Here is a 23,858-nt window from a genome sequence, read left to right on the forward strand (position 1 = left end):
GCCTCATTCGCCAATGCTTAGAAAATTAGATCACTAGAAAATGTGGTTTGATAAAGTTTATAATTATAAAAAGAAAGGGTCTCCGCCAAGTAGACAACAGTTTTTTTCGTGAATTCCGCTAGTTTAGATCTGTGCAGAGATGGTGTCCAATCAGACGCGTTTTTCCGGATTTTTCCAACATCCGCACGAGCCGCTCTTTCTGCCGAAAAACAACGGCGCCTTGTTCTACGATGTTCCGGACAGTTATTACACCGACCGCTACCGTGGCGTCGGACCGAACTTGGCCAACCGGTTCGGGGAGAATGCCGGCACACGGATTCCGATCATGGACATTGGCACGCCGGACATAAGTTTCGCGATGGCGGTTCGGAGACGCGAGGGATTCTCGTTGTTCAACCGGACCCATCGTGCGATTGCTGGCCAGTTGATCGAACGGTTCATGAGCCAACCGGACGTGGACACGTTGGCTTCGTTTGCTGCGTTTTCACGGGATCGACTCAATGCTCCGCTGTTCCAGTACGCGCTGGGAGTGGCACTGCTTCACAGGAGGGACACCAGGGATGTGGCGGTGCCGTCGTTTTTGCAACTGTTTCCGGATAGGTTCGTTGATCCGGCGGTTTTTCCGCGTCTACGCGAGGAAGGCATGGTCGTCGAGCAGGGAAATCGGGTAAATTTGAGGTGGTTTTTGGGAGTGAGGTTTGAGGGAGACTGATCGAGCTTAATCTTGCAGATGGCTATCGATATTCCGATGAACTTCACCGCGTTGGATCGTGAGCCGGAACAGCGTCTTGCGTACTTCCGCGAGGACATTGGCGTGAATCTGCACCACTGGCATTGGCATCTGGTGTACCCGGGAATGGGTCCTCGTGAGGTGGTTGACAAGGATCGCCGGGGTGAGTTGTTCTATTACATGCATGGTCAACTCGTGGCACGATATCACTTGGAGCGGTTCTGCAATGGACTGGGCAGAGTAGCTCCTTTGAACAATTTACGTCAACCTATCCGGGAACCATACTATCCCAAAATACTGCGAAGTGCGAATAATCGTACCCATCCGGCACGGTACCGAAACATGGTTCTGAGTGACGTGGTTCGACCGGATGACGATGTCAACATTACCCTCGCGGACATGGAACTGCAATTGCGGAGAATCGTGGAAGCGATTGATACGGGATTCGCTCTTAGCGCAAACGGAGACCGGATTCCGCTGGACAACCCAAAAGGTATCGACGTTCTTGGAAACATCGTGGAAAGCTGTTTACTGACTCCAAATGAGACCTACTACGGTGACGTGCACAACAGTGGTCATATCGTGCTGTCGTACATCCACGATCCGGACGGGACCTACCTGGAGAGCTACGGAGTCATGGGAGACGTCACTACGGCCATGCGCGACCCAATCTTCTACCGCTGGCATGAATACGTCGACGAAATCTTCCGACGACACAAAAATAATTTCTCACCATACGTCTACCAAGATCTGTCCTATCATGGAATTACAATGTTGAAGTTAGAAACCAGGCTGGAAAAACGAGGTGCTCCCAACAATCTGTGGCTTACATTCTGGCAACGATCGCAGGTCGACCTCGGCGCAGGACTTGATTTTGGCCCCCAGGGGAACGTCTTCGCTACATTTACTCATCTTCAGCATGCTCCATTTGTGTTTCAACTGCAGATTGTCAACGCCGATAACAGACCACGTCGTGGAACCGTTCGAATTTATCTCGCGCCAAAGTTCGACGAAAGAGGCGTTCCGTTGTCGTTTGAAAATCAACGGCGCTACATCGTGGAACTGGACACGTTTAGAGTCAGATGTAAGATGTCATTTAAATTTTCTTTGAACCATACATCTATTATGTGTTGAGATTGCAGTGAACCCGGGTGTGAACAACATCGTCCGGCGATCAGATCAGTCCAGCGTGACGATCCCGTACGAGCGGACCTTCCGCAACGTGGCGATGTCCAACGAGCCGACGGGCAGTGACCAGTTCCGGTTCTGCAACTGTGGTTGGCCCTCGCATATGCTCATCCCCAAGGGCACAACCAACGGGACCACCTACGATCTGTTCGCAATAGTTTCGGACTTTACCGGGGACGTGGTGGATGTCGATTTTGACGAGTAAGAGGTGTAAATTTAATAGAATTGAACATAACTTCTAACTATGTCTAAAAATAACAGATCTCGCGACTGTGACGATGCGCATTCCTTCTGTGGCATTCGAGATCGGCTTTTCCCGGATGCTCGCAACATGGGGTATCCCTTCGATAGGAAAGTTTCTTCGGATGTGAAGAGTTTCATCGACTTTGTTGCTCCGTTCCCGAACATGAGCGTCTCGACCGTGACGATTCGATTCACCAACACCGTCATCGCTAGAACATAGCGGTGAGGAGTGCTAATAAATGTTGAATGATAAATTCATATTCTCCATCTGATGAAGATTTGTTGTGATTTGAGTAAAAAATATTCGTCTATTTTCAAAAAAATTGGTAAACAATTAAAAATTTAAATCAAATAAAGCATCAGGAAGTTTTAAATTTTAATTGGTTCATCCGAAACCTCTTCACAGAGCGGATTCGTTATTTCGAATTTCGCTACTTCGAATGTCCGCAGATGTTGACGTTTCAACACAATTGTTCGACAATTTCCGAACACGTGGTTTCAAGCTTTTGACAGCTGTCAGTTCCATTCGAATTAGTGAATCCGTTCTGTATAGTATTTTTTGAAAAATCTTATTTTGTATTTTGAATTACACTAAATCCTCGATGGATTGACACCAATTGTTGTCAAATAAACGGGGCCACTTTTTAGTCCCGTGTAAAAAGTGACAAACTGTCTAAAAACTAAAAACAAACTAAAAAGTGTCAAATGAAAAAGTGACCAATCACCGGGGATTGAATGTAGGTGAATTCGACCTGTTGATTGCCTGATACATTACAAAATAAAATGTTACTGTACACTCAATCCCCGCTAGATGGTCACTTTTTCGTTGGACACTTTTCAGTTTGAACCCCGTTGGTTTGACATCAAGCAAAAAAGTGGCGATCTGTCACTTTGTATACAGGACTCACAAGGGACTCACTATCAAACCAAACGTTTGGCAGTAGGTGTGTCTTCTGTGTAAAGAAAGTGTCAAACTAAAACGTTACAACAATTGGTGTCAAGCCATCGGTGTTCCAGTGTATTTCAATTGCACGAAATCAGCTCAGGTTAGAGCATTTTTGGAGATATATTTTATGTCAGATACCCAAATTTTGTTTAAAAATAAATAAAATCGTGATGGATCATCCGAAAGTTCGATCATCTCAATTGAAATTTTGCAAGGACTTGGGATAATTAGAGAGAGAGAGAGAGAGAGAGAGAGAGAGAGAGAGAGAGAGAGAGAGAGAAAGAGAGTTTCAGAATCGACGTTTCTGCACAAACAGCATTGGGTAGTTGAACTTTTCGCAAATAGAAAAATTGCAAAAACCACACAAAACAACAAATTCCCTTTATCAGCGTCTACTTGCGGTTTAAAGCGTCTACCCCGTTGACTCCTTCATCGCCTTTATTGCAGCATAAATACTTTCACGATCGTGCGCCACAGTTTAGTTGAACTGTAACGATGGTATCCAACAGCACCAAGTTCCACGGGCTGCTGCAGCGCCCGTACGAGCCCGTGTTCTTGCCCAAGTCGGGCGGTCAGGTTTACTTCGACGTGCCCGATTCGTATCTGACCGACCGGTACCGCCCGCTGGGTCAATCGCTGCAGAACCGGTTCGGATCCAACGTGCAGACGCGCATTCCCGTGCAGAACATTCCCACGCCCGATATCGGCTTTGCTCAGTCGGCCGTTGATCGTCGGGGTGGATTTTCCGTGTTTAATACGGCCCATCGACAAGCGGCAGGTCGGTTGATCGAGCTGTTTTTGAGCCAGAGCAATCCGGACCAGCTGTGCGCGGTAGCCGCCTTTTGCCGGGATCGCCTCAACGGACCACTGTTTCAGTATGCACTTTCGGTGGCATTACAACACCGGCCAGATACGACGGATGTGCCGATTCCGAGCTTTTTGGAGCTATTCCCTGATCGGTTTATCGATCCTACGGTGATACCGCAGATGCAGGAAGAAGGTCGGATCATCAACCAGGGCGATCGCGTAAGTGTAGACATTTGAGTAGTTCAAGGGTAGTGCTTTAACTCTTCATACTCAGATGGCCATCGACATCCCAATGAACTACACGGCTTCGGAACGGGAGCGGGAGCAGAGGATGGCCTACTGGCGCGAGGACATCGGAGTAAACCTGCACCACTGGCACTGGCACCTGGTGTACCCGGCTGAGGGTCCCGATACCGTTGTGCGAAAAGATCGTCGCGGTGAACTTTTTTACTACATGCACCAGCAAACGATGGCTCGGTACAACGTGGAACGATTCTCCAACGGGCTGCCTCGGGTGGCTGCACTAGCTAATCTGCGAGAACCCATCCCGGAAGCGTACCATCCGAAGATTACCCGCAGTTCAAATAATCGATCGTATCCTGCTCGAGGAAAGAACCAATATCTGACGGTGAGTGCTGCTTAGTTTGGAACTAGATTTGATAATGAACCTGACTTTTTAAAGGATTTGAACCGCGTTGAAGATCAGGTCATCGTAACGATCGTAGACATGGAGATGTGGACCACCAGAATCTTCGAAGCCATCGATAGTGGAGTTGCTAGATCGGTTTGGAAAAAACAATAGATCATAATCACCCAAAAATTGTAACTCTCGACAATTCCAGACCAACGGCCAGCAAATTCAGCTGGACAACAAAAACGGCATCGACGTCCTTGGAAACATGGTTGAAAACTCAGCCCTCTCCCCGGACGTCAACTACTACGGCCGGCTGCACAACGAGGGCCACAACATGCTGGCGTACATCCACGATCCGGACAACTCGTTCCTGGAGGGGTTCGGCGTGGTCGGAGACAACACCACGGCCATGCGGGATCCGGTGTTTTACCGGTGGCACCAGCACGTGGACGACATCTTCGAGCGGCACAAGCGGCGGTTCAAGCCGTACACGAAGGCAGAGCTCGCCCACCCGGACGTCGAGGTCGACGAGTTTGCCGTTCAGCTGAACCGTGCCGGCACGAAGAACAACATTCTGCTGACGTTCTGGCAGCGGTCCCAGATCGACCTGGGCACCGGGCTGGACTTTGGCCCCGAGGGAAACGTGTTTGTGACGTTCACTCACATTCAGCACGCCCCCTTTAGCTACCGGATTAAGGTCAAGAACGAGGCGAGTGGTGCCAAGCGGGGCACCGTTCGAATCTTCATCGGTCCCAAGGTAGATGAGACGGGTCGGACGATTGCGTTCCGCGACCAGCGCCGCTGGATGATCGAGTTGGACAAGTTCACTGTGAATTGTAAGTGTTGACTTGGGGAATTGAGTTGGAAGCAGAAGTAAAGATATTTTTTTATTGTTTAGTAAATCCAGGAGATAACAACATCGTTCGCCGGTCGGAACAGTCCAGCGTGACCATCCCGTACGAGCGGACCTTCCGCAATGTGCTTGCCTCTAGCCAGCCAAACAACGACCAGTTCCGGTTCTGCAACTGTGGCTGGCCCGCGCACATGCTCATCCCGAAGGGCACGACACAGGGCACCAGTTACGACATGTTTGTGATGATCTCCAACTTTGCCGATGATACGGTGAACCAGGAATTTGATGAGTAAGTATAAATCAAGATTATATTTGACCTGAATTTAATCAACCTCCTTCTCAAGAAACGTCAACTGCAACGATGCCCATTCGTTCTGTGGACTGCGCGATCGTCTCTACCCGGACGCCAGGAACATGGGCTTCCCGTTCGACCGGGCCACGGCATCCTCGGTCAACAGTCTGAAGGACTTTGCGAAACCTTACAAAAACATGGCCACAACTTCGGTCGATATACGGTTCACAAACACGGTGATATCAAGGGTTTAAAGTTCTTTTATTGCTTCGCTCTATCGCACTACGATCACTAACGGAATGCACACTCAGTAAACTAATGATTGACAATAAAACGCGCTTACCTTTCGCTGAACTAGTCGCTGCGACAAATATATATATTAGATAGTCACTTTGATTTCTTCTTCTAACCCTACACGAAGCGGCATCAACGGAAGCAGTCTTTCTAAACATCACAAAATGTTTTGCTCTGTATTGTTGAGTAATGGAAGTGCAAATGGCAAAAGTGTGTTTGTTTTTTTCCTACCCGCTAAGTAACGATGTTCCGAAATGGCAAACTTGAGATTATACAATATTCAAACAAGCGAAACTGCGTTTACAGCGACAAATCGTCGTCCGGTTCCAGATTGCTAAACAAGTCCTGCATCTGATCGTCACGCCTCTTGCTCATGATGAACGCTGCCGGTTTGTGATCCTTCGTATCCTCAAAAGAAAAAGAAAAACCAAATCTCAGTTTTAGCATAATCTCTAAATAAAATTAACCCTCACCGTAGTGTACGTGGTCGAGCTGGTCTTGGTTCCCGTTTCGAGCTCCATAAAAACGTCGCACTCCTTCGGCTCGGAAATCGACGACGAAGCATCGTCCGCGTCATTGTTGTTGACCTTACAGCGCAGCTGCTCCAGCGTCCAGTAGTTCTTGTCGAACGCAGCAATATCGGTGTCGTCGTCCTCGCAGTACGCGGCATCCGTGTTAATCTCGTCCAGGTTGACGTTGCCACCCGCGTCGTCTTCGAGAACTGAAATATGCGAAATAAGTTTGTTATACCTACGCGATCACGCAATCACCACCGTACGAATTGAAACATGGATTAAGAGAATGACCTGTTCTTATGAAAAAAAAGGCATTCCCGAAACTATTTTAATCGAAAGAATTAAATTTTATTGCGTTCCTGGCTTAGGAATTCATTTTTGGACCATCAATTGAAAGGGGCCGCGCAGCTCGACCTGCTCTTTTGTAGTACTGAACATTGCAAATATTGATCCAGATTTTTTTTTTCTAAATGATCGCTGATTCCAAAAAAGCCATGCATCTCCTTCACAACATATTAGCCGATATCGAAAATATGGAGGCGCCTGGCTAATATACATTTAAATTCTGGAGCAACATTTGAAAAGGGTGGTACGACATTGCCCTTACACGGGTTTAAGTGAGGTGAATGGCCTTAAGTACGATGTCGTACCGGCCCTTTCAAATGTTGCTCCAGATTTATGCTACCAACACTGCAGAATTCTGAGAGAATTCTGCACAAACAGAAAGATTGTCATGAATATCCAAAGACTCCTTGGAGTTACAACTAAAGTGTTTACGCCGGGAATGTCCGTGCATATGACCCGGCTTCAAAATCCGATGACCTCTTGTGTGTTATGACGGCAGACGTGATATTTCATTTTGAGCCCTATTCCACTGTCTTGCATAAAAACTAACTTAATCCACCTATGTGGTTGGTCTTTCTCACTATTTTCCGACGGATGATGGATCCGGACATTGTTTACATACATTCAAGAGAGATCCGACTTCAAAAAAAGTAAATAAATATCACTTAAGTGGTCAGAACTCGAGACAGGGTTGCCAGATCTTCAAAGTTTTAGACTCGCGGGAAAGGTTTTTCGATTGCCTAACCTACGATGGGTCGGATGATGGATCCGGACATTGTTTACATACGTTTAAGTGAGATCCGGCTACAAAAAAGTACATAAATATCACTTAAGTGGTTATAACTCGAGACAGGATTGCCAGATTATCAATGTTTTAGACTCGTTGGAAAAGTCTTTCAATTACTTAACTAACGATGTTTGGCTCAGTTTACTGCCATTTATTCAACTTCCGAAAATATGCGAAAACACATTTTTATACATAACATTCCGAACTACTTATCGAAACTTCAAACAATTCAATAGCTTCAAAATGTTTCTTAGATTCTAATCTTTGGGCAGCCATGGAGATAAAAAAAGTTCGAAAAACAGCTAAATATTAACAAAAATCCAACATCCATCCATATTTACGACCCCCACGTCTTTTGTGGTCTCCATCTCCACTGACGAATTGACGTGACACGAGCCAACCACTTGTTGTGCCGAGCTCCTGTGGTCTAATGGTTACAGGTTTCGCTTTACGAGTGGAAGATCGTGGTTTCAAACCCACATGGCTTGGCACATCCTTTCCCCTGTACTCTTCACATGTATAAGGACCAACTGTTCTCTGTATAATTGCCCTACAGAGCTCCACGGCCCGATCGCAAAAAGTGCTTTGAAGGGACGAGTTTTCCAGAAACCAGAACTTAAGGGCTAGTTGGGTATAAGTAAACGTAAAATGTGCACTTCGGTTCTAGCGATACATTTGGACAGTACAGAGTGGGAAGGCAGAGCCAAAGAGGATTGAAAAAATATTCAAACCTCTTCGGCGGCGAAGTTACGGCAGTGGATCGCTCGACACAGTCGCTCAACAATAGCGTGTGTGCGTGTCCCATCTGCCTAATAACAGAAGAAGCCTTTGTGATTCTATAAATAGAATTGCAAGTCCGCAATAGATCTAATTCCTGGTCGCAGTGGATAGTGGCATCAAACAAAAAAAAAAAAACCACTTGTTGTCTTCTTCTTGATTTGCGTTGTTTCTTCTAGCGCACAATCTGAACATTTTCTGTTCTAAATACAATGTCACCCCAACTAACAGCGAACAAGAAATTAGGTGAACTGAGATTTTGTTTCCATGGATAGTGGTAACCGCAACAATTTGCATAATAATAAATAATTTCTCAATCTCTTTTCCTGCAACAAACTCATTGCAGACTCCTTATCTTTGGTGGTGTTTTCACTACACTCGAAAGTTTCAGTTTCCACGCCTCTTCCAAATTACCAAAGTTTTTAAAGTTAAGCCTTTGTCTGTATCTAAACGATTAAAGTTTTGCTTGCCCTGTTCTGAAAGCACTTGTAGTGGAGACGCATGGTGTTTTATGGTTTAAAGTTGAAACTAACTGTTGTTTAGCTCTTTCAATACTCACAGTCCTCAATGTCGTCGTCCGACTCCTCCAGCTCATCCTCCGGTCCAACGCTGGGAATTTCCGGTGGCTCCGCTTTCACTTTTGGCCTCACTCCAATGCCCGCAGGCCTCACCGTATCTTCGTCTAAAATTTCCGTTTTAATTGTGTTGAGCGTATCTAAAACGATGTTGAACCAGCTGGGATTAGTCTGTTTGATTTACGACTGATTTGTGGTGCAACCACCCATCCTCACCTGAATGATGAATGTCGTGCTTCGGCACCTGAATGCATCCACCCACGATGGCGGCCCGGTTCGGCTTCTGCTCCACCGACACAAACAGCTGCCCGTGGCGTCGCTTCGGCGTCTTGGGCGTGGCCGTGTCCTCGGGCAGAGCGATGGGCGCGTTGAACCGCCGGAAGCGCAGAATGATGTTCTTCCCGTCGATGACCTTGTTGAAGTTGGCCCGGAAGGCGCCGATCGCGTCCGTCACGCAGTGGAACCGGATGAACGCATAGCGGGTGTGCTTCATGCGCTGGGCGTGGCCAATGTCGATGCGCTTGGCCGTCGGGAACATCTGCTTCACGGTAAACACGGTGACCGCGTTGGGCAGGTTGCCGATGAACAGGGTCACCGGATCGATTTCTTCTGGTTGCATCTGACGGGGCAAAGGTCAAACCAAACGGGGACATGTGCGGTGTTAGGGTGATACGAGTTTTTTTTTATTTATACTATTCAACATTTTTGAAAAAGATGACTCCAGCAAGGCATGTAGATTTCGGCTCTCTGAACGCACTCCAATCGACAGAATTGAATTTTATTGGTTTCCTTGTCGATGAATAAAATTGTACATCTTAGGGCAACCATGCGCACCCCCTTATTTTTGCTTCTTCCTCAGATAAACGTGGGTGCGCATGGTTGCGTACGATGATTCCATAGCATTTATACCCGAAATGTACAATTTTATTTAATGACAGGAAATACGCTAAAATTCAAATGTCGATTAGAACGTGTTTGGGGAGCCCAAATATATCAAACCTTGAGGAAACTGAAGCGTTTGCTCAGAGAGTAAACTGGAAATGGAATTCATTTTCATTTATTTCAACTTCTCTTAATAGAAAATTGTCCTGCAGTCCGTTTCAGGTTCGAATTCAGAACTGTCATTGACAGTTATTGCGCCAAGAGCGAATGCAATCACCTACAACATTAAGGTGTAGCCGTTGATCATTTTCGAAGAAAATTGATCATCAGTATTAAATATTCTGTATTAAATTCAAAATAACGAATTTCAGCACCAAAAGGAATCAGCTGGGTTGGGTTCTTCAAGCCACTGAAAGAATTTTCGATCTAAATCAAATGCGTTTAAAAATTTATATTATTTTGTGGTAAAATCATTAATTAATGACGATTTCCATAACTTCACAAGGAATGGGATAATCGTTACCAAAAAGAATCAGCATGTGTAGGGCACTATTCTAAACAACTTGTTGAAGGAATTTTGTCAAAATATTGAAAGCGACGCAAAATTTATATCTTTGAACGAAAAAACATGACAATGATGGAAGTCTTCACGTTAAGCCTCGGTCATAAATTTAGCATATCCCGAACAGACGGTAATAACTAAATTCATGCCATTTCGATAACAAATACTGTTAAAATAATAGAAAAAGTTATGGATTCTCCTTGAAAAATCAATTTTAGTATAAGAGGTGAATAACAGTTTATGTTGTCATACCAACAGTTTATGTTGTGGCAGTGCGTGGCCGAATGGTTACGCTGTCCGCTTTGTAAGCGGATGATTCTGGGTTCGATTCCCATCTGCTGCAACCTTCCATCGGATGAGGAAGTAAAATGTCGGTCCCGGCCTTGGTTGTTAGTCCGTTAAGTCATTCCAGGTATAGGAGTTGTCTCCATGCCATAAGTACAAACAACACACCAAACCAAGCCTACTCCGGTGGAATCGCTGGCGGCGGTTGGACTCGCAATCCAAAGGTCGTCAGTTCAAACACTGGGGTGGAAGGTTCCTTGGAGTAAAAAGAGGTTAGGGTGCTCTCCCCATTCAAGCCTTCGGACTCCTAGGTTCGAGCAGAAACTTGCAATAGAGACCACAAAAGACCCGGGGGTCGTTAATGTGGATGGTTTGTTTTTTTTTTTTGTCATACCAAAATTTGTTATTGGTCTGATATTGGTTGAAAGCCAAAACAACTTTGGAATAACATTTTTTTGTTTTGGAAGAATACCTCCAACTGTTATTGAGATGCTCGGATTAGTTGTTAAAATAACAAAATATAATAACAAAGATTATTTGTTCAAAGAATAACTAAAATTGTTTTTAGACTATTATTACAATAACAATCCAACAACAAAAAAACATCATAACAACGAATAAAAAATCTTGTTATAAACAAGGGTCCTGATTTTCGGCTCAATGAATAGAAACCACTCACTCATCGCCTATCCATTCGTCACCTATTCCAACCCGCTAGCATTCATAAGCGAATGAGTCTCGCATCCATCCAGCGAGTGGCCCGAACTGTTCACTCAGCGAACAAATACATCGTGAAAATATTTGCCTACTCCGCCGCTCGACGACACTCACACACTAACATACTCAGCGAAGAGACACTCTCACAAAATGCCAGCGCGGCAGTCTTTTTGTCTTTACGCCCTCAGTTTGCCATCAATTTGATTTTTTCTTTGTGGAAGTTTCTTTGTATGGTGAAATCAAAATAAATGCACAATTTAATTGATAACATTGATTTTAGGCAACCCGAATCAATGAGTATAACGCAGCGCATCAGAGAAAAAATGTGTTCAGTTCAGAGTGATCGGCGACGTTCGGCCTGCCTGAGCCGTTCGGAGACTGAGCCGATCAGAGAGAGAAGGAGAGTTGAAAAGAGAGTGTTCGGGAGCGAATGGATTGAATGTGACAAACGGTAGGAATTCATCAGGGCAGTATCGCGTCGCCTGCTATTTGCGCTCGCAAATGGAGTGATTGATTTTGAGCAATCAGTACCCTTGGTTATAAATAACATAAAATGTTATTGGCCTAGTATTTTCAAATAACAAATAAAAATTTTCCCAAGTTATTTCCGTCTGCTCGAGAAGCCCAAGTGCAAAACCGCAATTGCTACTCCGATGTTGACCAGGACCTCCAGAAGTTACATCCATGATTGGGTGCTATCTTTCCTCGCTTCGTAACTTCTCAAAGGCCGACAACGTTTTTGTCAAAATATCTGATATCCGACCTCTAAAAAGATAATAAATAACACTTAAGTGCTTATAACTTTTGATAGGGTTGTCAGATCTTCAATCCTTTGAACTCTTCGAAAAGGTCTTTGAATACCTTTCTAAAAAAGTATAACATGACGAGGTTTCTTACAAAAACCACCTTTTTACAATCTTCCGGACTTTTGTTAATTTCTTTTTTTTTTTTTGCATAACTTTTGAAGTACTTAACTAAACTTTATCATTTTCAATAGCGACTTATGGGACCTCAAGACGGATCAAATGAGAACAAAACGATCCAAATCGGGTCAGCCAGTGCCGAGATAACTCAGTGCAATTTTTTTATCAACATCCCACCACACACACAGACATTTGCTCAAAATTTGATTCTGAGTCGATATGTATACATGAAGGTGGGTCTAGGAGGTCAAATTAAGAATTTCGTTTTTCGAGTGATTTTATAGCCTTTCCTCAGTAAGGTGAGGACGGCAAAAAGTATTGAAAAAGTTACTTTTTGCGTTTCTCTTTGTTTTGTCGTCCGTGTCTGTCGCGGGTGACCATGAACGGCCATGATCGATCGAGAATTACCCTTTACCCAAAAAAAGAGGTAATATTCAACCTACCAAATTTTCAACATTCCAAATTTAACTTTTTTTTCTGTGTACGTTTATCCTTTCTATTTTTCATCGGTACTACTTTTACATACTTTTTTTTGCTGTGCACATCGCAAAATTAAGTGGAAATGGATTTTCAGAAACATGGTGAAGTTTTAGAGCTTTGGTGTCTTAAGAAGAGTTGTTGCTAATAGAAAAGGGCTACTTTTGGTTTGGTTCAAAATTAGGGTGGTTCACGATTAGGGTGATTATGAAAATCTAACTTTTCAGGAATACTTTTCAGATTTTTTCGTCTTCTAAAAAGTTTTTGGGCTTGCCAATCTTAGCAAGTTTGTCGAAGACACCAAAATTTTATCTCGCAATCTACGCCTTCAACAAACCAAATTTAGAAAAAGCATCTGAGCAAAACTTCGAAAAACAGTTTTTTGAACGTAGCAATTCAGGGTGAAGTTTAAGAAAAAAGTATTGTTCGAGACACTTTTGAAGATCTGAAAAACGAACATTTTTATTTATTGACGAGTCAATTTGACCGATTCTTCGGCTCCTTTTCAAATAATTCCCAAGTTGTTTTTTCAGCGTTTTGGCTGTAGTGGCACAATTAAGGAAGAAACCCCCCAATGTTATTACATATTTGAATAGATAATTGATTTTCCAACATAGAAATAACATGCATAATGAACAATATTATACCTGTGCTTCTCCTGAAATGAAAATGTAGCGTGACGGGACAACATCGTAAAACTGGAATTTTAAAAGGCACACCAAAAAAATCGACACAGTTTTGCCAGATTGATTTTTTAAAACTTTTGCTCTTCTACACATTATCACAAATTGAAAAACGAATCTTTTGCTCCTTGAACTGAAAGATTTGGTTGAGATTGAGTTTTTGCCAGCCATTTTTTTTTCGTGACGGGACAACGAAAGGAGCAGATTTATGAAAAAACTCCTCTCCCATTCAATGACTTGCAGACCTTGTTTGGTCAATATTTTTGGCATTTCAGATAAGAAAACGCATTTAAAGCACATTGCAATTATTAGATCATAATTAAAATGAAATTTTTCATATAAAAAATCACATTGAAAATTGAAAAAAGTGACATTTTGGTGTAGCTTTGCTAAGAATCGGTCATTTGTACTTAAGGGTCAAAAGTTACAGTCATTCAAGGTAAAAAAGATGCAAATTTAAAACTCAAATATCTCGAAAAATCGAAAGCCAAATTTTAAGCGCTCGATATATGAGATTTAGTACTTTAAACGCTGAAAAAAATCCAGGGGTATTTTTCTTTAAATTCGAGATACCTGCATTTTAAATTATGTCTAATTTTCAAGGAAAAAGTGTATTGAACCACCCTAATGAAATTCGGAAAATGTCCAGCTATATATTTTTCCATTTAATTTTGCCCACTAATATGAATCCGACTCAAAAAATCGATTTTCTATGTAAAATTATCATTATTATGTAGTACACAGTGAGGAAAGCAACAAACAACAATTTGGGGGTAAAACGATCACCCTACAGTTGCAGAATGCATGAATAACAAATCACACACACACCGGAACGTGTGACACATGTGGTGTTTCTGCCGCTGCTGCTGCTGTGCCATGGCCGATTACAAAACTTTAAGTTGTAATTTTGGCAAAGAGCCCACCACAAACAGTAGCAATGTGTGGGGAAATTCCCCCTCTCTATCCTACCCTACCCACAACTCATTTCCCCTCCCTTCCAACTGGCACGTGACATTCAGCAGCAGTAGCCTCCCCCGCATTCATTATAATGTGTCGCACACACACAAACAGACAGATTGCGCCAAAAAAAAGAAGAGGTATTAATTTAGAGCGATTATGAAGATCCGGTTTTCTCTCAGGAAGCTAAATGAAATCCAAATAACACATAAATCAAGAGAAGCAACGTTAAACCGCACTAAACACACAGCAAAAAGTGTTGCCGGAAGAAGAATGGCAAGGGGGGGGACTCGATTCGACTTTGAAGACTCTGGCTGCCAGATCCAGATGAGCAGTTCTTCAGAAAATAAACGAATCAAGGCTCAAACTAAAAAAAATACAAGTTTGTAAGAATTAAAAATTATTGCTATCAGTAAATTTTACTTTTGAAAAAAATCTTTTACATTCTTTCCATTTAGGACATTTATTTTTTCTCTACTTTTTGTCAAATTTTCTTGGAAATTAAGCGTAGAATTAGGTTTCTGGTAATTAACACTGTGTTTTGTTACGTTTGAAAGAATCTTGTGGAATGCGGATTTGCAAGAAACCCCAACATTTCAACGATCTTGCCAATGAATATAACAACACCAATGAACACTGTTTTTTAAGATTTATTTTTCTCCACAGTTGCAAACCAATTCTTGGTTGTATGCAACAACAACGAACCGCCCTAATTCTGCAGAAAAACCAAACAAACATTAACAAAACATTAATATTTTGTAGTTTTAAAAAGCACTAAATCATCCTTACATCTATTCAGACTACACGGAAAAAAATCAGTTCTCAAAAGCGTGACTTAAATTCACGAATGCAAGAACCACGAAGGAATACATTCACGTTTATAGTGCAAATTAAAATACTCATGAATAAATTCCTTCGTGGTTCTCACATTCGTGAACATAATTCACGATAACGAGAATTAATTTTTTTTCTGTGTAGGGTTATTTCTATGTGCACAAAGTTTAATTCAAGCAACAAACCACTTATAACTAACAAACTTCCAGAGAACTGCACAGATAAATAATAAATATTTATGTCAGGGGACGGCCGACTTACCACCGGTTTTGGCTCCACGTTCTTCGTCTTACGCTCGACCGTTATCTTTCCAGTTCCAAAGGAGATCTTGGAGAGCTGCTCGATGACCCGGTCAACGTCTGCATCGGGCTTCAGATGCACCAAGCAATACCTAAGCACGGCCACGTGGGTGGGCGGCCACAAGAGAAGATACGAGTTCAAAATTAAAAATCGTCGCACGTGTGTCACCAATAACCCCCTCCACAACCCAATATGCAAATTTACCTTGGCGTTGACGGCCGATGGAAAATAACGGTCTCGATGCTCGGCGAGTAGCCCTGGATGATGTCCTTGTTGAGTTCCGGATCGGGAAAGCGTAACACGAGCACGTGCGGCGACTTGAGCAACTCAACGGCCTGGGCCTCCGCCTGGAGTGCCTTCGCGGCATCACTTCGCGTCCAGTTCATCATCCTCTGCGGCGGAGGGGGTGGAGGAGGAGGAGGAGCAGGAGCAGGAAGCTGGGCCTTGTGCTGGGGTGTCGGTGGCGGCGCTGGAACCGTTGGTGGCTTCACCGGTATGGGCTGCCGTTTGGTCGTCGGAGATGCGCGCGGATGCGACCGCTGTCGGCGCTGGTCCTCGGTCGACTGCAAGTCAACTAGGTCATGATGGGACGGCGACGACGACGGTGGGTCAAAGTCGAACGAGCTGAAATAATTTCCGGTGTGTATTGATTTGCCATTATAAGCACCGAAAAATCGGTGGCAGGGTGGCGACACGGATTTAATCGACTAATTTGTTTAAAAAAAAGTTTTTTAGGTTTTCTTCTTTTATTTATTTTCAGTATTTTATAAGAATAAGTTTTAAGACAGGGGTGCTCAAAGTTTTTGAATGGTTGGCCAAATATGAAAATGGCAGACTTGAGAAATAAAAATTATTTCAATCTATAAAATCAGTTGATTGTTTTGCAATTTCATTTACCTTTCTAAAATTTTCGTCATTAAAGTTATAGGAACAGAAAAGATTTTTTTTCGACTGATTCCTTGAAAGATGCTTTCAATCCAATTGGATCAAATTTATTAACATCCAAAATCTAAAAAAATATCATTCAAAAGCTCAAAAAAGTTCAGCCAATATTAGGCGTTATGACTTTTGAATTAATAAGGGAAACTTTTTTTCTTTGCTATCTCTACAGTTTTCTACTTTGTCAAATTTGTACGTTTCATAACTCAAATGGGGAAAATAATATTTTCAATCAAACATATCAATTTTCAATAAAATAGATTATTTAAACAACATGTTTGGAATAAAGTAGGGGAATTTCTCGTATGTTTTGCAGGTTAAGCAGTCGCTCCTAACTCCGTCCAATTGGCTGATTTTCACTATTTAAACAACAAATTTTGCAAAACTTTTTGTAGAAACTTGCTTGCTCACTTCCTATTGAGCTATTTATCACTCGATTTCAGTTGAAAACGCTTTTAATGAGCTGTAATTGAATGTCAAAGAGCTGATATGGCAACATTAGAGGCACGCTGGAATTAGATACTGTTCCCCTATGTCTAAATTATTCGTTTTATATTAACAACAAATAAAAAGGTTCGCAAAAAGCTTTAACTAAACCTTAATTTGTAAAAAAAAAAAACAAAATCACTTTGCAGATGATTCAAAGGGCCATTTTTTGACAATTTTAAGGCCAATAAACACCTGTCAAGAAAGGGAGTCAAGAAATGGCTTCACAAACAGCAGATCAAATGAGAGTGAACGTTTTTTAGGGGTTTTCTTCAACCTCTCTGACTTGATTACGCTGCCGCAGCTGCCCATTGAAATTTTCCTTGACCTACCAAGTCGCTTAAACCAATTTAAGTTTAACACGCCATTTTGCACTCTTTTCCAAGCCGAATTTTTAAATCTTGACAGAACCTCCAATATCGGTTTCGAACCAGAAAAAAACTAACTTAATCCACCTATGTGGTTGGTGCCTTCCTCACTTATTACCAAAAATGGGGCACACAAAACATCAGAAAATAATTGAAATCTAGAAACAAACCTATTTTTTTTGGTACGGACTTTTTGGACTCGTTTTAATGGTGTTTCGGTAACCTATCAAACATTATAAAACATGATGATATTGGGGAGATTTCCAGCCCTATATCTAACATCCAGATATATGCAGCAATTCCATTTGAAAAGAGCCTAAACCGAAAAAAAAGTTCTCCGATCGGGCTCAAAATTTTTCTGGGGGTTCCTTGGCCAAAATAATTAGACCCGTATTTTTTTGTTTGGCCATTAGGGTGGCCTACATCGTGCTAGGGTGGTTCAAAAAATGGCAATTTTCGTCATTTTCGCAAAACCACTTTTCCTAAAAATCATATCTCCGCGCCATTTCATCCGATTTTAGCTGTCTTAGACGCAAAGAAAGGTGATGAGTTTGGCTATTTGGGAAAAATAGTAAAAGTTCAAAAATCTAGCTTAACTATTGAAAAGTCGTATGAAAACTTAAAATGGCGTTTTGACCGTGTCTGGACCAAAGAGCCTATGTCTGAAAATATTTTTATCGGATTCCTCGGAAAATTTCACATAACATATCAAAATTGGCGATGTCGAACCGTACGTTTTGGAGATACGATTTTTTGAAAATAAAAACTGCGTTTTTCGACGCGCCACGCGCAAAAACGGGAAAATGACGAAATCGGCAAAAAATCAACTTTTTTCACTAAAACTGCGATAACTTTAAAATTTCAGCGATGACCTATACATGTCTGGGTACCAAAATTTTCGTAATTGAGAGACGCAACTTTTGGTACCATAACATCTATAGGTCATTGCTGAAATTTTAAAGTTATCGCAGTTTTAGTGGAAAAAGTTGATTTTGCCGATTTCGTCATTTTGCGCGTGGCGCGTCGAAAACGCAGTTTTTATTTTCAAAAATCGTATCTACGTACGGTTCGACATCGCCAATTTGTTATGTTATGTGAAATTTTCCGAGGAATCCGATAAAATATTTTCAGACATAGGCTCTTTGGTCCAGACACGGTCAAAACGCCATTTTAAGTTTTCATACGTTAAGCTAGATTTTGGAACTTTACTATTTTCCCAAATAGCCAAACTCATCACCTTTCTTTGCGTCTAAGACAGCTAAAATCGGATGAAATGGCGCGAGATATTTTTAGAAAAAGTGGTTTTTGCGAAAATGACGAAAATTGCCATTTTTGAACCACCTAGCACGATGTAGGCCACCCTAATGGCCAAACAAAAAAATACGGGTCTAATTATTTTGGCCAAGGAACCCCCAGAAAAATTTTGAGCCCGATCGGAGAACTTTTTTTCGGTTTAGGCTCTTTTCAAATGGAATTGCTGTATGTGAAAACTAATTTTTATACTCAACTTTTGAGCTGCTTATCGAAACTTACAAATAATTCAAAAGCAACGTATGTAACCCTAAACAAAGTAGACTGGTTTGGTTTAAATCGGTTCAGCTAGTGCTAAAAAAAATTAAGTGACATTATTTGTAACATCAAATTTAATCAATACTTTTTGTTCAGAATTCTCCACCAAAACCGGCAAATAGTATATTTTTTTTATTTGGCTCAAACTTTGGAGGGGCCTTCCATATGATCAAAGAAGTAATTTTGTGTCATTGGTTCACCCTTCAAAAAACGAGTGCCACGATATCTCAACATTATCTTGACCAAATCGGCTCAAAATTTGGTGAAGCCCGATTTTCAAAAAAAATATTTTTAAAAGAGATAAAAATATTTTTTGTATTTTTCATATAAAAAACTGCTAGTTATTTAGATATTTTTGTATTTTTTTAAAAAGCATTTTTTTTTTTAAATTGGGCTTCGTCATGCACACGGGATACATCTTGAGAGTATTCACCACAAATTTCATCCAATTTGGTCCATCCCATCTCGAAATATCGTGGCACGTGGCACTCGTAAATGAACTCGGGGTTTAGAGAAAAACGCCAACAAAGTTTGACAGCCCACTTTGCGCACGGCAAAATGTTGAGCCTAAATTGTCTCTTACCAAGTCTCTTACTCAGTTTAATCATGAAATATTTTCTTGAAACTTTCAGGAGTGATTAAAAATCATCTTTTGAGTGGATTTAACAAATTTTCTTTAATATAAAATTTTGTGATTTACTACATGTATGTAACCCCTTAAATAGTGATTTTTGTAAAAATTGAAATCTTGTTCTTACATATTTTAATAAAATTTTTTATGTTAGATCGAATTTGCAATCGAAACAATTTTGTTTAATTAGGTGCACCGTTTTCAAAATATAGCCATTCAAAGTTAAATTTTGTTCGACAAATTCCGGTTTTTTTACTTTTTTAAATAGTGGTCCATGATTGTCTATTCCTGAAAATATTTCAGTTCAGTTCAGAAAATTTACTACAATTTCTTCTAAGCAACATTGAAGATTGGACCACTGGTTGCTGAGATACAACGGAACAGAACAGAAAAAGAAACAGGAAAGTTTAATTTTTTAGGTCTCACCCAAAAACAACCCCTTATTTTCTAATGTCGATATCTCAGCATCTAATGGTCCGATTTTGGATGTTAAAATATGAAACATTCGTGAAATTTTCCGATCTTTTCGAAAACAGTTTTTTCAATCAAGACTAACATTTCAAAAGGGCCAATAATTCAATATTATGCCCTAAGCGAATTTTAAAATTGGACAAAAACACAAAAAAAAATGTGTCCAAACTTCTTTTAGAACAAAAATTTCCATTTTAAAATTTCATGTTTTTTGTTTCTTTGCAGGATTTTTTCAGAGTGTTACAATGTTTTACAAAGTTGTGGAGCAGAATAAAATGATAAGGGGTTTGCTTGTTAGTTGTAACCATAACGAGTTATTGCGATTTTACGAAAAAAAAGGTCTGAAAAAGTTGATCGTTGGTCGATCATGGCCGTTCAAGGTAATTTGCAACAAACAAAAACAATTTCGGTTTGTTTTGGTTTTTTGACGTTTGTCTTGTCTACTTTGTCTATTTTGGATATTTTTCGATGAAAAAAAGGTGTTCAATTTAGAAACCCCTTTTTTCCTTTCATCGATTTTTTTTTCAAAATAAGCAGCACTTGTTCGGTAACTGGGCGTTGTTTAACTGGGCGCTCGATAGCTGCGCCGTAGATAAGACAAACGTCAAAAAACCAAAACAAACCGAAATTGTTGTTGTTTTTGTTTGGCGTAAAGCCCTCAAATCGGAAAAAATAAAACTTGGATTCGTGATCAGGGACCACAAATAACCCTTTAGACACATTTTCAAGCAAATCGTAGAATGGTCGGTGCCACTTTTTCTGATTTCCTGTGAGATAGTAGATAATGACCCATTTGCAATTGTTAAATATTTCAGGAGAATTTCAATAATCTAATTTGAATTCAATTTTAGTATTCTTGTCACAACTCGACACCATGTTATTCATGTATTGTGGCGAGACCAGGAAGGTAAGCGCTCCGAGATCTTTCGGGGACGAAATTTGCGTGAAAGCCGGCCATCGGTGGTCGGCGGACGCCGCCGGTGAGTCGTCCGTTGCCAAAATGGCGCGCGCCCGAGGACACATGCGGGAAAGTTTTCCCTGGCTCAGTGTTTTATCTCTGTTTGTTCTTGCAGCATTCCCGGCGAAGCGAGAGTTGGCATCGAGTACATCGAGATTACGAACGAGTCCCTCTGAGTGAGAGTTTTATTCTTGTTTGCCAAGACCGCACACAGCACACAGACAAGAAATGCGACAAAACGACATTATCATATTCCGCGTCAACACGACGACGTGCCCATCACTCTGTGACGGATGGCGTGTGTCAGCAGAAAAATAACGACGTCCTGGCGTTGAAGTTATGTGTGCCGTTTCATTTTTTTTTGTGCGCTTCACGTTTTTAAAAACTCGTTGCGTTTGAAGGACACGCGTGGCGCGTACGGGGTTTGTTGTCAAGCACACACGTGGTACAAAGCGCTTTTGAAGGAGGCTTTAAAAAGGAGCTGAGGGAAATGACAAGCGGAAAATAATTTTAGGAACGTTAAATAAAACATGTTTGGCAAATGAGAATTTATGGCGGACGTGTTTGATGCTGAAGCTGTCTGCCAGTTGAACATATTGACGTATTTTAAAAGTGTTTCTTCCGTGACATAAAAGGTTGCTGTGGCAAGTGTATTTTTAGTGATTTTTGTTTTAAATTTCAATTATTTAGCTTGTTCAAAACGAAATCATTCCATCAAATTTGAAAGACAAACAAATTAACGCAAATAGTGAATACTACTTTTTCTTTTGATGAATTTTATGGATGTAAATTTTTGCTCGTGGACCCCTTAGATTCCATTTTCTTTACCAAAAAAAAAAATCGCTAAAGATAAAGTGTCTATTTTATATGTCAAACGGCTTTACCCAAAGCGTTCTCAGTCTCAGATGAAAACGCTTTCCGATGCATTTTATGTTTTGAAATTAAATTGATTTTTTTCTAAGTTACAAAAAAAACGGGTGGACAATGTTTCATTGAAATAAAATATATCCGACTAAAAAAGATAGCATGAAACCACGAGTATCGAAGTAGTATCGATTTTTAAAAAGTATCATGCGTTTCCATTTAAAGTTTTCTAAACCATAATGTCAAATCTAGTTCATGGAGAAGGACGGTTGTTCACTTCGCATGCATGCAATTAACTTAAGCAGATCTTATATAATTTTTTTTTACAGATTGTTTAGTAATATTAAAATTGCATTATTTCTATTTTAGTTAACAACAAATCATGAATTGTTGTAAAAAATATTTGAAATCAATAAAACTGATTAAAAATAATGTTTATTTAAAAATAAAATAACTATTTTAAGTATATATTTTTGTGATAAAAAGTCTTGCAAGAATACAAGTACAGATAAAATTATTTTACCGCATCAGCTCAGCAAACCCTATTCCACAGGCCATTTCTAGTGCAACCCCGCCACGATTTATAGTTCAATTTCAAACCCCCTCCTAACTCACCCCTCATTAATTAGTACTAGAGAGAGCAGGCACAATCACACATTCGAAAGCCCATTTTGAGCTCATTTCTCGCTACACCACCGGCAGCACACCATTCAGAATAAATTCCCAGGATGCAGTTCTGCAGCATAATCTCATTATTCCTACCCCACACATACAATTTCCGCAAACTTTTTCGTGTCAAGGCTAAATCTGGCCCAGGCTGCTGCCGCTGCTACAATCTAACTTTCGTTCATTCCAGGGTTATACAATTTACATTGATTTTGTTCCCTTTCTCGTGCCCTCGTGACCAAAGTCCCCCCCCCTCTGCGAAAAAACTGACTTCTGTTGGGGGTGGAATACTCACACACGGCTACGATTCCGGCGCCGATGGTACTTCCCAGTTAGGAGCGGATGCTGGGTCCGTTTCGGCTGCTGTGGTTCGATCAGGGTCCGCGGCCGATGGCGGGTGTTCGGTGGCCGACGGTTCGCGGTTCCGGCCACCAGTCCGAACAGGGCCGCTGCCTCCTGGATCAGCTTCGGTGGCGGAGCCTCCCGGCAGTTGAACACGTCCTCGGCAAAGTCTACAAAGTCAAACTCGGATGTTTCCAGCCCGGAATCGACGTTGAAGCTGTCGTCGGACTTGCCCAACCGGGGCAGCGCTGGTTTGGCCCGCTGTTGCGAATGGGCACCAGCTGCTCCGGATCCCCGGTAATGCTGCTGGGACTGGGACTGCGACGGGAACAGGGAACTCCTGCTGGACACACTCGATCGGTACTGCATCGCGGACTCTCGCACTGAAAACTGTCCTTAACACTTGTACACTCCGAGTTACAAACTGGCTGGTGGATCGATTAAAATCTTGCCTTTGGCGGTCCGCAAACAACCATCAACGAGAATGTCTACAGCCACAATACATAGAAGAAAGGGATGCAGCACAGGCTAGCGGGTTGTATTGTGGTGGAAAACATAAAGCTCCACCAGTGTGCCACCCCAAAAGCGGCGCATGTAAACATAAACATAAAAGAGAGGCAAAACGTAAACACAACCGAGCGACGCTGCCAGTGGCGTCCGTTTTGTGAACATTAATTTGAAATTAAACGAAAGATAAACAATAAAATCATTCAAGTATCTTTTTGAACTCAAATTAGATCTCTCTAATACAGACTTCAAATGTAGAGGAGTTAAATACACGACAACCCTAAATCGTTTAGATGTAGAGAACAACAAAGATATCGTTTCAAGGGAAACTCGCGTATATAAGCAACTCGTCTATAAACACTAGTCTTTCTATTGATGGTTCTTTTGATTGAATCACATTCAAATTCAGCTATCACAAAGGAAAAAAAATCTGCCGTATTGGTATCAAGCT

The 23,858-nt window shown here is 41.6% G+C and overlaps 2 protein-coding genes across 3 annotated transcripts; one reads left to right on the forward strand and one right to left on the reverse strand.

The window, feature by feature from the left end:
- The first annotated feature begins 124 nt into the window (after positions 1-124).
- On the forward strand, positions 125-6,197 carry LOC6050891. Its single transcript, XM_001867379.2, has 10 exons — positions 125-667; positions 731-1,814; positions 1,873-2,119; positions 2,180-2,369; positions 3,597-4,133; positions 4,189-4,542; positions 4,597-4,698; positions 4,757-5,384; positions 5,447-5,690; positions 5,746-6,197. Exons 1-10 carry the CDS (start codon positions 140-142, stop codon positions 5,945-5,947), a joined length of 4,116 nt encoding a protein of 1,371 aa, XP_001867414.2. The 5' UTR covers positions 125-139; the 3' UTR covers positions 5,948-6,197.
- LOC6050892 lies at positions 5,936-23,478 on the reverse strand. Of its 2 annotated transcripts, none has more exons than XM_038262622.1 (7): positions 22,854-23,478; positions 15,811-16,230; positions 15,568-15,697; positions 9,203-9,605; positions 8,971-9,126; positions 6,461-6,708; positions 5,936-6,386 (listed from the first exon to the last, which is right to left on the reverse strand). In XM_038262622.1, the coding sequence occupies exons 1-7, from the start codon at positions 23,267-23,269 to the stop codon at positions 6,288-6,290; spliced, it is 1,872 nt and encodes a 623-aa protein (XP_038118550.1). In that variant the 5' UTR covers positions 23,270-23,478; the 3' UTR covers positions 5,936-6,287. The 2 variants fall into 2 exon arrangements, with proteins under 2 accessions (XP_038118550.1, XP_038118549.1); XM_038262621.1 differs by having other exon boundaries at positions 5,936-6,395; positions 22,854-23,476.
- Between the last annotated feature and the right edge of the window lie 380 nt (positions 23,479-23,858).

Source organism: Culex quinquefasciatus, chromosome 3 (assembly GCF_015732765.1).
Source record: "Culex quinquefasciatus strain JHB chromosome 3, VPISU_Cqui_1.0_pri_paternal, whole genome shotgun sequence".
NCBI lineage: Eukaryota > Metazoa > Arthropoda > Insecta > Diptera > Culicidae > Culex > Culex quinquefasciatus.